General features: G+C 41.8%; 1 protein-coding gene across 1 annotated transcript; it reads left to right on the top strand.

Moving 5' to 3' along the window:
• The first annotated feature begins 742 nt into the window (after positions 1-742).
• Positions 743-3,372, top strand: mxtx1 (mix-type homeobox gene 1). Its single transcript, XM_044214915.1, has 3 exons — positions 743-1,109; positions 1,575-1,759; positions 2,321-3,372. Exons 1-3 carry the CDS (start codon positions 1,088-1,090, stop codon positions 3,077-3,079), a joined length of 966 nt encoding a protein of 321 aa, XP_044070850.1. The 5' UTR covers positions 743-1,087; the 3' UTR covers positions 3,080-3,372.
• The last annotated feature ends 11,787 nt before the right edge of the window (positions 3,373-15,159 follow it).

The raw sequence follows: 15,159 nt of genomic DNA, 5'->3' as shown, positions 1-15,159 counted from the left end.
AAAGACTTGACGTATTGAGGTTAAAGGTGACAGCCTCTGCATACAGCCCGGTCAAGGCCTGGACATGTTAAACAATTTGACAAGCTTGCCACTCACTTTGATGCACCTATTCAGTGTAATGAGGCTGCTGTGTAACTGTCCAATTCATCACAGAATAATTACCCACCTTTGTTTTTTCTGCATATGAAAAGAAAAGAGCCTCTGATAGGTTTCAGCTCAGATTGCTGTTTTACATTTTGCTACGGTCTATGAGTTAAATATTTCTTTAAGACTATTGTTGACTGATCAGTGTTCAACAGTTTGCAAAGCTGATCAGACTCCCAGTAGCCACATTTGAATTAAAGGGCACCCTTGAAATATTAAGAAAGACATGTTTATAATCTTTCTTCAAATTAAAACTTAAAACGTCTTATAGTTGTGCTTGTTATCCTGCCATTTCACATCTGTGCCATGAAAAATACTGGAAAAATATATATGTATATAAGCTGTAATAATATACATTAATGACAGAGACCCAACACACATTTACTTTTTTTATGCCATTATTAAAATAGTAGCAAAAAAGACAAATCATGGATGAGAAAGATACAAAAAAGAATTCCTCTCTTTGGGCCTTGCTTTGTATTTATATTATTTGATATGTCTCCTATTCAGCTGCACAAAACTCCACAAAAACACAAATAATCACATGTATGTCGTCTTGTAGTTAAGTGGTATCGATGAGGCTAACAATCACAGAGAGACTTTCTTTTGTCTCTCCCAGTGTGTCATATTTGCCATTGACCTTGCCACCACTCTGATAGGGATTAGGTGATAATGGGGGGTGGAAGGGCCACTCTGGTCAGAGTACTTCTGTTAACCACCCATGCTTAAAGTAAAACAACACCCCACCCCACCACTCTGTTCTGGCTTTACCATGGCCTTCTGGGGTCTGAGGTAATCAATATAAAAGGTACCGTGACACAAGCAGGAGACACAGTCAGTAGCCCTTTCAGTGAAGGAACACACTGTCATACTGAACTCCGTCACTTCAGAAGTCCATTAGAAACCCATTTGTTTACAGGGCTTCATTCATTTAACTGCTGCTATGTGGAAGGACTCCAGCAATGGTAAGAAATGCTTTATAATCTATAAAATGTAAGAAAAAGAGGGGGTGTTTGCTTGTTGAGAACATGAAGAAGAATCTTTGTGTAGTCTGTTTTGCTTACATAATCTGCAGCCATGTCTTGGTTTTTGTAAACGGTTTGAATGATCTAGCTCTGGATGAAATACTGGATAGCTCAGCGTTTGTTTAACCTGCCTGCAGTGCCAGGTGGCTGGGTTGTACTGCACCAGCATGACAGGTAGTGTTAGGCAGTGTGCCAATACCAGAGAATTTCAGATTCTTTTAGTAGGTTGTGCACTCATTGAATGTATCACCTACCGCCTAGGTGGGCTGAAAACCTAAAACTTCTTCAAAAATTTCCAAATATTAGAACCGGGTTTGGTATTGAGTAACTTAAATAATAAGAAATAAGAAAAGAAGTATTATGGATCCTGTCTGATGTGGAACCTGCTCTCTCCTCTGCCCTCAGATGATGCCAGACCCGTGGCCTCCAGCGGCAGCTCCTCTCGCAGCGCCAGTCGCAGGAAGAGGACCAGCTTCTCCAAAGAGCACGTGGAACTCCTGCGCGCCACCTTCGAGACCGACCCGTACCCTGGCATCGGCCTCAGAGAGAGCCTGTCCCAGACCACAGGCCTGCCAGAGTCACGCATCCAGGTACACAGTCGCTCGGGCTACCTTATACAGCAGAATCCTTGTATCTGGGGAACAGATGATGATGAAATAAAATAACCTGAGTTGTTTCGATTCAGTAAAATTGTCAGTTCAGATAAGTTTAGGGATTATCTTTATTTGGGGAATTGGAAACGGGTGTTGCTCCAAGATTAAACACACACATGCATGCTTTTCACATAAGCACATACAGTAGGTACAAACACACACACAGAGATGTATAGTTGTGTTGTAAGGCATTTTCCACTGAGGTTTCTTATCACAAAAAGGCTCTGTTTTCAAATGCATCCTGCATAGAATTGTAGATACCGCTATCACTCTATCACTTTATTTCTTTATCTTTAAAGATGACACAAGCTGTTTTTATCAGGATCTTGTTTGGGTTGACAGATAGACTGTACATAAGGCTCTGACAGCTGACAACTACTAGATCTGCTCCCCCCCCGAATCCACCGGTGCCTGTTTGCCCAGAAAATGATTAGCAGAACAGAATGTGTTTTGTGCTGATTTGAATCTAAGCTCCTTTTTTCTTTCCTTCCTGTCCAGGTGTGGTTTCAGAACAGAAGAGCTCGCACCCTGAAGTGCAAAGGAGCCAAGAAAGCGCTGTGGCAGTCTGATAGTCCAGTCCATGATGCTCTGCCTCCACCTCATGCTGTAGCCAGCAGGGGCCAGCAGGTTGGCTCAGTCCATCTGCCGCTACAGGGCCCTCCACCAGCCTACCCAACCCCAGTGAAGGAGGAGATGGAGGAAGCCTGCTACTATGGACAATGTCCTCCAGTCTACTCCACCACTGAGGAGCATGGACACTATGGCTCCATGTATGGGCTCCAGCAGGGCAGACCGTTGGGAAGCAGCTCCAGCCCACCCTTGAGGGGCTTCTGGTCCCAGCCAGGCAGCCAAGCCTCCCCGGTCCCGCCTCTGTGGTGCCACTCTCCCCTTGAGATGAGAAACTACAGCTCAAGCTCCAGCCAGGCAGTCTTCATGTATCCAGGATCAGCAGAGCAGCAGATGTACATGCCCTACTCCACCTCCCACTCCTCAACTCCAGACACCCCGGATTCTGGATACTGGGATGCCAGTCTGGAGAACAGCCCACCACCAGAAGCTCAGTACCCGCAGCTGGAGGATTCGTGGAGTGGGGCTGCTCTGGAAGGCTGCGGAGAGTCCGGACATCCAGCGCTGGTCCAGTACGCCCCCCTACCTGAGCTGTCCCTGCAGGAGATTCTGGGGGAGCTGGATGAGGACTGGTTGGGAGGAGAGGGACTGGACAGTCATGCTACTGGGAATAAAATGGCTTTCTGCTAATGACCCTGTGATAAGGATTTATGATGGACAATTAGAAATCACAGTTATTATTTTGATTTTAGTCATTTTTGTATTGCTTCTGAAATGTGTACATATAAAAAGTCCAAAAACTCTGCTGAACTACTGCAAATGGGATCCATGTTTTCAAAATCCTACAATCCTACATGATTTTTATTTATTCCACATTGACTACAGTTTCTTTTGGTTAATGTATTTATTCATTTATTCACTATTTATAACCTCTATTTATGATTTTCTGCACTTTTATACAAATAAATCACAAGTAATAAAACATGAAATAGTTTTCTTTGTTTATTTGTTTGTCCAAGAATTTACTTTGGGTTAATTTTACAAACAATAAGATTTGGCTCTATTAATGTGAAGAGAGCCAAATCCGTTACACGACTTCCTCTGGCATGCAGATGTGACAGATTTGCTGTGTAGCTGGGAGAAAATGTAGGTGAGGCACTACAACCAGCAGATGGTGCCTGAGAGTTTGGAGAAGGATATGAAGGACACAAATTTATTTCCGACCTAAATCTCTTCTGTGGGAATACTAGGATCACAATGAAGGCTTTTGTGAAAATTTTTTTTGTCGGTTAAAAAGAAAATTCTTCTTCTCCTCTTTTCACATGGTGAAATGACATACAGTGAGGAAAATAAGTATTTGAACACCCTGCTATTTTGCAAGTTCTCCCACTTAGAAATCATGGAGGGGTCTGAAATTGTCATCATAGGTGCATGTCCACTGTGAGAGACATAATCTAAAAAAAAAATAATCCAGAAATCACAATGTATGATTTTTTAACTATTTATTTGTATGATACAGCTGCAAATAAGTATTTGAACACCTGAGAAAATCAATGTTAATATTTGGTACAGTAGCCTTTGTTTGCAATTACAGAGGTCAAACGTTTCCTGTAGTTTTTCACCAGGTTTGCACACACTGCAGGAGGGATTTTGGCCCACTCCTCCACACAGATCTTCTCTAGATCAGTCAGGTTTCTGGCCTGTCGCTGAGAAACACGGAGTTTGAGCTCCCTCCAAAGATTCTCTATTGGGTTTAGGTCTGGAGACTGGCTAGGCCACGCCAGAACCTTGATATGCTTCTTACAGAGCCACTCCTTGGTTATCCTGGCTGTGTGCTTCGGGTCATTGTCATGTTGGAAGACCCAGCCTCGACCCATCTTCAGTGCTCTAACTGAGGGAAGGAGGTTGTTCCCCAAAATCACGCAATACATGGCCCCGGTCATCCTCTCCTTAATACAGTGCAGTCGCCCTGTCCCATGTGCAGAAAAACACCCCCAAAGCATGATGCTACCACCCCCATGCTTCACAGTAGGGATGGTGTTCTTGGGATGGTACTCATCATTCTTCTTCCTCCAAACACGTTTAGTGGAATTATGACCAAAAAGATTTATTTTGGTCTCATCTGACCACATGACTTTCTCCCTTGACTCCTCTGGATCATCCAAATGGTCATTGGCAAACTTAAGACGGGCCTGGACATGTGCTGGTTTAAGCAGGGGAACCTTCCGTGCCATGCATGATTTCAAACCATGACGTCTTAGTGTATTACCAACAGTAACCTTGGAAACGGTGGTCCCAGCTCTTTTCAGGTAATTTACCAGCTCCTCCCGTGTAGTTCTGGGCTGATTTCTCACCTTTCTTAGGATCATTGAGACTCCACAATAGAAGACATATGTTAACCCACATGGACAACGTAGCATGTACACAACATGTGTGGAGGCACAAGTAATAACACGCTTTATGAAGAAAACTCTGTTAGCGCGAGGATGACAAATATTGTTCGTTTTCTAAGTTGTTGTTGCACTGTGTGCAGTCACCACCAATGGTAGTTGCCACTGGGTAGGGGGCTTGTGACGTGCAAATTCAGCATCAACCAGTAGGTCTTTGGAACAGCATGCAGCGTCCCCTGCTTGCCATCCAATGCGCCTATAAGAAGATCCTGCATATCCACTGCCTCCAGGTCCCATTCAGAAATGTTAGTCTCACTCCCCAGATGATGGCATTCAGTGAAGTGAGAGAGTCTGTTGAGTGGTTGTTTGGAGACTCTGCAATTTACTTTAAGTTCATGGAGTTAGGAAAAATGTAAAAATTGGGTTGAGTAGTGTGGGTAAACTCTACATCGTATGTGCCTTGTTAAGAAATGCACTCACTTGCCTGTGTGGCAATCAGACATCAACATTTTTTTAAATTTTATCCTCCACACATTCAGGACTATTTTTCACTCTCTCTTAAGTGCATAAGTTAAAGCTGAAGTGCTTCAGAGTCTTAACCCTCAAATGCATTGAAATAAATTACTAGATTCTATACACCTTTGACATTTTTATGGTATTACTATGTATATAATGGCAAGATAATCCTTTAATAAAAAAAGAAACAATGTCCAGACATGTATGTATTACATTTTGTTTTATTATTAAATATTGGACATAAAACAGTAAACATCTCAATGTGCCTTGTTTTTTCATTCAATTTTTTTGGGCCTGCTGCATCATTTGCATCATCTCCACCATCTGCTGCTGCAACTTTGCTCCTCCATCTCAGCATCACCTCCATCATCGCTTTTTTTTTTACTCTAACTCTTTCTCTCTCAGCTCTCGATCAGCTTGGCTTTTCCCCCTTCAAAAATGCAATTGTGTCATTGCCACTTCTCTTACGCTCGTCGCTGTACTCCTCTCCAGCCAACCCAATCGCCAGAATAACATGTAGCCATTTTACGTTTCTGCAAACCACGTTGAATCTCTATGTTTCAAACGCTGTGATTAGGATGCTTCACTAGGTCAGGATTAAGATCATGATTTGGGTATTGTAGAAATGTTGATATGATACATATTATACGTATTAGAACATAAACATTCAACGGATCTGTGGTATACAGTAATAGCTACATTTTATTCTGGCAACTGGGCTGCTCCATCCTCACTCAGCCTCCATTTGGTCTGGCCCACCTTCTCCATGGCCCTCTTCCTAGCCTCCTCTGCTTTGGCCCGGTCTGCATTGATCTTCCCTCTGTTGTCATTACATCCTCTCATTCTTCTGCTGCCTTCTCCTTTTCTGTTATTTCCTCAATTAAAGGTGGGGTATGTGATTCTAATCCAATTCAAATCTTTTTGTCAGATTCAGCGAATATCTCCATGGTACGCTAGCTGTCCGTTCAGTGTGTGCGCTGAAAAAAAACCCTCTGGTGTTTGGACACCGCCCTGGCTCTGTAAATGGGAAACAAACAAAGTGGCCACACAACACTATTCCAGCCATTCCAACCATGATTTGTGTGTCAGGTAACGTTAAATGACTTGCCCGCGGACATTCAGCTCACTTTCTAGTTTGCCAAGATATGCTGTTGTTGTGATATTTGCTATAGTAGCAGGAGAGTTGTGAGTATCACTGTCTGGAGTTGCTGTGCTGACTCTGGGAAACATCTCGTCCTCTCTGGCTGTTAGCTTCGCAGCAGCAATTGTGGAGACAGTTTGCTAACCCACAACCCAGCTTTACAATTTTTTCCCTTATATTTCTCCTGGATCAGGGCAAACCTCTCCCTCACAGACCTTTGAGACACTTTAAATTGAAGGTCCAGGGAACTATTCAAGACGTCAATAGCAGTAGCAGACCAGACCTTCCCCTTGTCCACGCTCCCCCTTCTTGTACCTGAAAGGCTCCGACACTAGGGTTTCTCTATCAAGAATAACATCGTGCCTCTCTGTCCACACCATGGGGGCTCTAGATACATATGGGCACCTAGTTAGCAAAAGCTTCAACATATGGCAAGCTACATAGTTTTGTATATAAAGTAGGCTATAGTTAAGCTACATGTCTTGTTAACTAATCCTAATTCTAATCAAAAGTGTTGAGAATAGCCTATTTGTTAGTTACAACCAGTTGTTTTTTAACAGAAGAACGGGACTGAGAGAAAAAGTCACAATTACAAATCTGTCTGCTACTTCAGCACCACGAACAGCGCACGGTTAGGCTGTGGGATGGAGAGGGAGGATGGCAGGTAACAACAGTTTGTGCATTTAGATTGCATTTTGCTAACAAGGGGGACGGCATCTCCCGCTCAAACGGGCCAGAAATGACCCAAGCAAGATAGCCCACCGTTCAGGAGAGTCTGAACAGGAGTCACACCATGCTGTAAATGTATATCCATGTTTCATATTTCATATAAACTTAATACGTAGTACAAAAAAGTAACTTTAAATTAACCTGGATGTGTTGTGTCAGTCTTATGCTGTCACCTACTGCCCCTACAGGTACAAAACCTTCAGTTACAAACACAAGGGCAAGTTGCAGCACAAAACACAGGGAAGGAGTCAAAAATACCTAACAGAAAGCTCTCTTTAAACAAATTTTGATGAATTTAATATCACAGATAAGGGACCCACTATTGTTTCATTCATACTTGCATCACGTCCAATGGGCGGTTAAGGTAGGGCGTGAGGTCCAATGAGGTTGAGGTAGGGGTGGGAAACAGTGGTAAAACAAGTGTTTTGAAAAGAAAAAACATATTTAAAATAAATAGAAAATACAACAATTTAAAGTTGTATGTCCCTTCCTTAAGCTACAGTCGATTGCTCCACAGATGTTAGACACACACACACACACACACACACACATGCACACATGCACACACACACACAACTTTGATTTGTCTGATACCTTTTACTACATTTTACCAGCATCAGAGCTCCACAAACATTATTCTGCACTGCTTTATTTCAATAACCCAGTTTTTGTTCTCCACATTTTTTGTGCGGAGTCATTTTGTAATTTTGCACTTATGGAAAGCTCTCTTTGTACTTTCTCTTACTGAACCTCACTCAGTCCCCCATCAGTTACTGAGATGCGGTTAAATTATCAAGTCAAGATGAAAGAAATCTCATCTTTTTACCATCTGCCAACAGCCCCCCTGTGTGTATCAGCCCTGTGTGTATCAGCCCTGCGTTTTCCCCTGACCTGACGACCCCAACACACATTTCTTTATCAGACATGAAATGGAAAAAGCCCAAGACAGTACACAGGATGTTAGGCTTGAGACTTGACACTGTTTCCCGCAACAGTGAAATTGGCTTGTGTTGTTTATGCTGTTTTGGCATCCTGCCTTCATCCTTAAGATGAAAGGAAGGGTGTTGTCCTTTTGTTAGTGTCTGGCGTGGGTTCCTGTCCCCAGAAAAAACACACAACGGGCCGGGATGCAGGAGGGAACGTACGTGGCTCGTCAGCCTCCTGTACTCACTAAAGATAGATCAGCAGAGGAAATGTCGCAGACTGTTGTGCGTCTGACGTGTGTTGGGCAGGTGTTCACCAGCACATGATGCCTTTAGTACTTTGTCATTGGAGGATGGAACTCTGAATGTAGGCCATATATAATACAAAGAAATGAATTAAGTATGAACAGTACTAGACTAAAAGAATATGTGTTTCAAAGTTATTAGAGATGAATGACACAGTGATGGCAAAATGAATTATCAGTAGATCAGTATACAGGGAATCATCTCAACTAGACTTAAAGTTAATATTATTATATTAACAATGGATCCCAAGTCTACTTTTATGTGAAGGGTTCGCTCGTGATAACGAACTCACAGAGAATCATCACCCGACCCTGCAGTTCACCTCAGCTCTACTAAGCTTGTTAACACATTCAACCTCATTCTTTTGGTTTTACAACACACAACTTTACTGTTTTGGTTCACTCTCATTGCTCTCATCGGCTCCTTTTTTTTTTAACCACAGCAGGCAGTTATTTTAAGCAAAAGAGCTTTAAAAACTCCCTGTATGCTACCTGCTCAGCACCAAACAGCAGACAGACAGTTAGCTACCTGGTGAACGTAGTGGAGCATTTAGCAGCTAAACCAAATATTTCCCTCAGAAGCTGGTGGAGACCAAAAAGGAGAGCTAAAAGGAGGGTGAATATTGGACTTAAATTCATCAGGTGGAGACGAACACGACTCCAATTGAATGTTAATTTTGCTCCGTGTGTCATGGTCCAACTTTGCCTCTCCCTCATCCCTAGTGTTTCCAGCTGTTCTCCCCCCTTCCCTTGTGTTTCCTGTTTGTCCCCTGTTGGTTTTTGCCTGTATTGGTGTGTGTAGGCGTGGACTTCATTCCCTCTCCTACACACCTTCAACCAACTACCAATCAAGCCTTGCCGCCAAGCCTCCCACACACCTGCGATCCATCCAATCATCCAGCTCCAGCAGTATATAACCCTGGCTCGCCTCTCCTCCTCAGTTAACTGAAGTGGTATAGACATTTGGCCAAGTCTGTGGCCTGTTGGCCTTCTGCGTGTCTTTGACTATCCTGGTAACCTGTGTTTCGAACCTGCCTGTCTGTTTGGACTTACACTCTTATGTGTATTTGCATGCTCGCCCGCCTGCCCGCCTAGACTCCGTGTCAACTCAAGACTGCCTGCCAAACCAGACAACACCGCTGAGATCTCAGTCTCCACTCAAGCCGCTCTGCTATGTGTGTGAAATAAACTCGTCTGACTCCTGCTTATGGGTCCTGAGCTTTCTTAAAACACTACAAAGTGTCTGCTGGATGTGTAGGTATTGGACCACTTGAAATTTTGAAGTGAGGATGGTGCTAGATGAGAAGTTAAGAGATAAATAAAGTCAGTGAATATCTGTACTGAATTTCATGGCAATCCATTCAGTTTGTGTCTAAAAGCCAAGGTCATTGCTATTATGTCACATTAGAGGTAATCATTTCTGGTATTGATATGGTTTCACTATCAGGCACTTTTGAGTGGTTTACATTAAAGACAGTGGAAGACATGGTTTAATTGATCTCCTGGTAAAAGCTGCACACACACACACAAATGCTTCAAACTGAAGCAGATTACTCAGTCAACGGGGGGGGGGCAACCGTGATCTGTTTCATAATCCTCTTCAAACTGTCAACAACTCTTGTAGTAATGTCGTCTGTGAAATTGGAAATATGTAATGGCTGTCATTATGTTCATTTTGAAAGACAAGTGGGAAACTTGTGGAGTGTTGATTGTTTACCTTATGACAAAAACAAGCCAAGTATGATGCGATCCTTTGACAGCTCCCGCACTGAATAAGTGAACGAGTCACCCATGAAAAACACTATCATTCATCAGACCTTTAGGTGTCGGCGTAAATGGAACCTTCCCCATTTTACATGCCTGAAAGAAATATTTATGGTGCTAATCAGCTGTCTGTCTGCTGTAAAATCATTTAGCCTGCGTCTCCTCATCTTGACCTTGTCACGGTCAGCAGTGATTGCAACAGAAACATTTCCTCTAAATCTGCATGAGTTTATCATGTGTTTCAGGGTTACTAAACAATACATAGGTCCATCCCCTTCACCCATTAGCCTACTTCCAGACATGTTGTCATCCACTTGTAATCAGCTGAGTATTTCACGTGTGTGTCTTTGGTTAGTGGTGTCTAGTGATGTTTTGGCATGATCAACATGCCTGACATGGCCCACATTCTCCTTCAGACAATGTCTACACACTCGCCTTTTCTGCTTATCAGCTTGTCTGTGTCTGTCACACACACACGATACACAGAATAATTATCAAACTCCTTAGGTAGAACACAGGAGGTGAGTTATTATCTGTAATTACATGCAAGTGTACACACATACTGGAACGCACACACAAAGCAATAAAACAGTAAACTGTTTCTAAGAAATGGTCTCATTTTACTCCTGCTCACCAAAAACACGCGCACACACACACACACACACAAATGTTAACAGCTCTAGTGTTGAACAAACTGGGGGCAGACAGGCGTGAGTGATGGTCTTCAGCTGCTGGCAGTTCCAGGGATGAAGCCTGGCCTTCACTAAAAATATGGCCTGTAATTTAACCAAACCCTCCCAGGGAGTCCATGCTGGCCAAACACTCTAATTTAGGAGCTCATCTGAGCGCTTTGTGATTGCACTACGCCACTCTCTCCCATCTACCACCACTTACCAGTTTGCTAGTCCAGACTGCGATTGATGTTGGGCAGTGACAGGGAGGAAGTGTGTGTGTGTGTGTGTGTGTGTGTGTGTGTGTGTGTGTGTGTGTGTGTGTGTGTGTGTGTGTGTGTGTGTCTACCTGCATGCTCATACGTGCGTAGGCTACCATACGATGTAGACGATAGTATCTGGAAACTGGATAGGAGACATGGGAGTGAAGAGCTCTTGCATTTGTTTGCCTTTCCTAAAATAGAACAGCAAACCACTTGCTGGCCAGACTGCAGTCCTCTGCAAATAGAGTGATGTAATACTACACCATTGAATATGTTTATTTTCATTCAAATGTATTCAATGTGCATAAACACAATTTCATTTCCATTCAAACATCATTGAGAATTCCGTTGAGAATACACAAAGTGAACAGGCATGTCTTGTGTTTACATTTATTGTTTACAGGTGAATATGCTGAGATGCAGAATGCTGCAGACCAATATATTTTATTGAAGCCTCCCCCTTTAAACTTAGCTTCATACAGAAATAGACAGTTGATATTAAATTCATCCACATGGGAAATAAGGTCAGCCGCTCACTAATGAACGCTCCTGAACTTCTGGTACGTGCCAGCACTGACCTACACTATAGCAACCTAATAAACCCGATACACTGCATGAACACAATATGTGCCTTTCAAAAAATGTCCTTAAAAGTAATTGGTTTATAGTTTTACATGGATAACTCCCTACAGGAATATAATATGTTCTTGTGATAGCTAGGAGATAAAAAAAAAACCACGTGGATAGGTAAGGTGACATCAGAAACTCATTATTAAGGACCACAAATACACTATATCACACTGTATCAAAATGAAACTTACAGTGTTAACACAGGGAAATTTCTAGCATAACCATATTGTCAGTGTGGGGCCTTATGTGAAGCAAAATTTAACCAAAAGTTAAAGACCTAAGTAAAGGCTTTGTTTGCTGTGTGATTTAGGTGAGATTGAAGACAAAGTCCATTTCATGTTTTATTGCTCATTATTTAATGACCCTACGCTTCTTTGTAAAATGTTTTTCATAAACAAGACTAAGAGTCTAGAGCCATGCAAACAGGTATGTGAGGCTATAATGCTCATAGAAAAGAAAATCAAGCTGTCAGATAGATAAACCAAAAGTATTGGACAAAATAACATTTTTGACCCAATGATGGCGCCAGGATGAAGAGTCAGGGGATCACTGAAGTTCACAAAGACCATGAATGTCTGCACCAAATTGTATGGTAATCCATCCAACAGTTGTTCACACCACAAATGTCACCCTCATGGCACTGGAGAAAAAGTCAGGGGATCACCAAAGTCATCAGGATTAATCCTCTGGGGACCATGAATGTCTGTACAAAAAATTGTACTAGTTAAAAACTTTGTTTTAGCTAAAAACTTGAATTGTGTTTTAGGAAGGGAACCTTTTTTGTGGCAGATTTTACGGATAGAGCTCGGCACAGGAGTCAGTGTTCTTTGCTTGAATTGTAATATTATATGTAGGAGTATTTTTGTCTCTCAAAAGTCCCTTTGGGCACTTGTATGTGCACACTAAATAACATAACCAACTAACATAGATACACTATAAATCCCTATAGGAATATAACAGAATGTGTGAGTACTGGGAAATATAGTTTTTAGTGCAAAATTGACAAAAAAAAAACCTGACAAAAATCCTATTATTCCCTTTATGAGTAATCTCGAGAAGCTCTTTTTCCATCCTGTTTAACAACACACACATATTCTGTGTCTGGTTGGTCAAGCACTTCAGCAACATTATATTAAAAGGAGTGAAATATTCATATCCTAGATACATTTTTTATGGATGCATCTTCAGATCAGACGACAAAATCAGGATGTCTTATCGTTATAAAAAAACATAATTCCATATTAAATGTCCCTATGGAATTATTATATAACTTTCAGATCTTGACTAGAATTTACAATGAAGCTCTTGTATGACTACAGTGAGGGACATGCCAAATGCCAAACACCAAATCTGGTGGTTAACACTGAGACAGATTCGTGTACATCAGAGTATGAGTAAATAGTATCAAACTTATGTGCCGGTTGTGACGGACTGTAAAATAGCAGTACAGATAAATTCTGTTTTTGTGAGGATATACAGCAGACTGGTAGTTGCTTGCCTTGTGATTATACTGACTGGAAGTTATAGCGTACCCACCTTTTTTATTTTAACGACACACCACTATGAGAGTAATATCATAGTGATAGATGTTAGGAGTCTTATAGTATCAGTGTAAGGTGCATCCATCAGAGAGCATCCCAGCTGGCTGAGTTTTGTCATTTCAGCTGAAAGCCCCCCTTGTTGCTCGCACGCCCAGCCCAGTGCAGGGAGTCGTGTCTCCAATGCAACACCTTCAGCAGGAGTACTACATGTATGAGGTAATTGTTGTTTGGTCATGTGAGCTGCTGCAGCAGCTGTCAAATGTGATGATAGCAGGAGAATCCTCGGCCCCGCCCCTTGCAGCTGATTGGACAGCTTGCAACGTCTAGGGACCATCAACCAAGAGATCAGCCTATAGAGGGACACAAAGTTTAGTTTCAACCAGGAAATGGAGAGAAGGGGTGAAAAAGACAACCAAAATATTAGTATTGTGACGATGTGGAAATTTGACAGTAAAGCCAAATTTAATAGCATTCAGCATGTGAATGTAAAAATGTATGTAAATAGTATTACTTTTTAAATAAATTTTCTCCACAGAATCAGTTATTAGTAATGAGAAGATGCCCAGTTTCCTGTCAGCTGTGACTCAGTTGATTTTCGTGTAGTTTTGCGTTTCAGTGAAATGTGTAACATCATACATCAGGTTATCAATATATCTTGCTCATTCAGACAGCTGTGTGATTGAAACATAGTGACTGATTCGGGATCAGAAAATGCTAACAGGATAGAAATGATCTAAAATATTTGTAATGTCAAAAAGACAAAGCGAAAGCTAAAAAGATATCATGAACACCGATTGAGATAGTAAAAATGCCAATCATTTATGATCACATTTATAGTGGAAACAAGCCAACATTTCCTAATTTAAAGGACATAACAAGAGATGTGTATTAAGAAGCTGACTCATTCCTGTTAAGTGTTATCATTTGTTATCTTACTTTGGGATCCCCGCACATTTCCTAGGGCCCCCTGGAGTTCCAGGACCTCACTTTAGGAACATTTGGCAGAGACAGAAAAATGATATGCATGTATTTGTGTGTGTGTGTGTGTGTGTGTGCATGCTCATTCCTTTCCATTTGTAGAGAGATGTGCTTTATTAAGATGGTTATGAGTGCACTAATTCAAGGAGACAGCCCACACCTGGCCAACTGCACCACAGAGGTCAAATCTCTGTATCTCCCCTCCTTCTTTCATAAACACATACCTCCTCCTGTGGCGTCTCCATCTGCAGCTCCCTGGGCCCATCTCACATATCCCATCCATCCTACACACACACACACAGTAGCACATTATGGGTGGATCATCTATTCATCTCCTCAACCACAAAGTCATGTGAAAAGCAGATAGAGACTTTAAATTTAGAACCTAAATGTTTATGACTTAAGAGTTAGAGTTAAGTTACAACATTTCAGTAAACAAACAGGTGGGGTATCTTCTTACATGTTATGCTGGACTGCATGGTAGGACAGATGCACGTCTAGCCAAAGTGAAATCAATATAATATCACTAGTGTCTTTATTTAGGGACTGAGTGATAAATAGTGGGTTTAAGATGATGTTACTGCCTACTATATACTCTTATAATGTTCCTATAGGATATTCTTATGGACTTTTTGTATCTGGCCTATAGGCTGTTGAACATTGTACCAATGTTCAATCTAATGTTGTTCTTAATGTTGTCCCACAGAGCTCTATGGTGTGTGTGGTAGATTATGATCTCCTACTTCAGGATATTGTTTTATTTCCTGTGGGGTTACCTATATATATATGGACTAAAAGAATGTATATGTTTGAATAAACTCTTCCAAATATTTATGATGTAATTTCTTAAAGTCCTTGCTCCACACATCCCCACCAGGCGGAGTGTACTTTATCCAGAGCCCCTTGGTTTCAAATCCAA

This window comes from Siniperca chuatsi, linkage group LG11, assembly GCF_020085105.1.
Source record: "Siniperca chuatsi isolate FFG_IHB_CAS linkage group LG11, ASM2008510v1, whole genome shotgun sequence".
Lineage (NCBI taxonomy): Eukaryota > Metazoa > Chordata > Actinopteri > Centrarchiformes > Sinipercidae > Siniperca > Siniperca chuatsi.
Note: the sequence above shows the minus strand (reverse complement) of the source record. Positions and strands in the feature narration are given on the sequence as shown.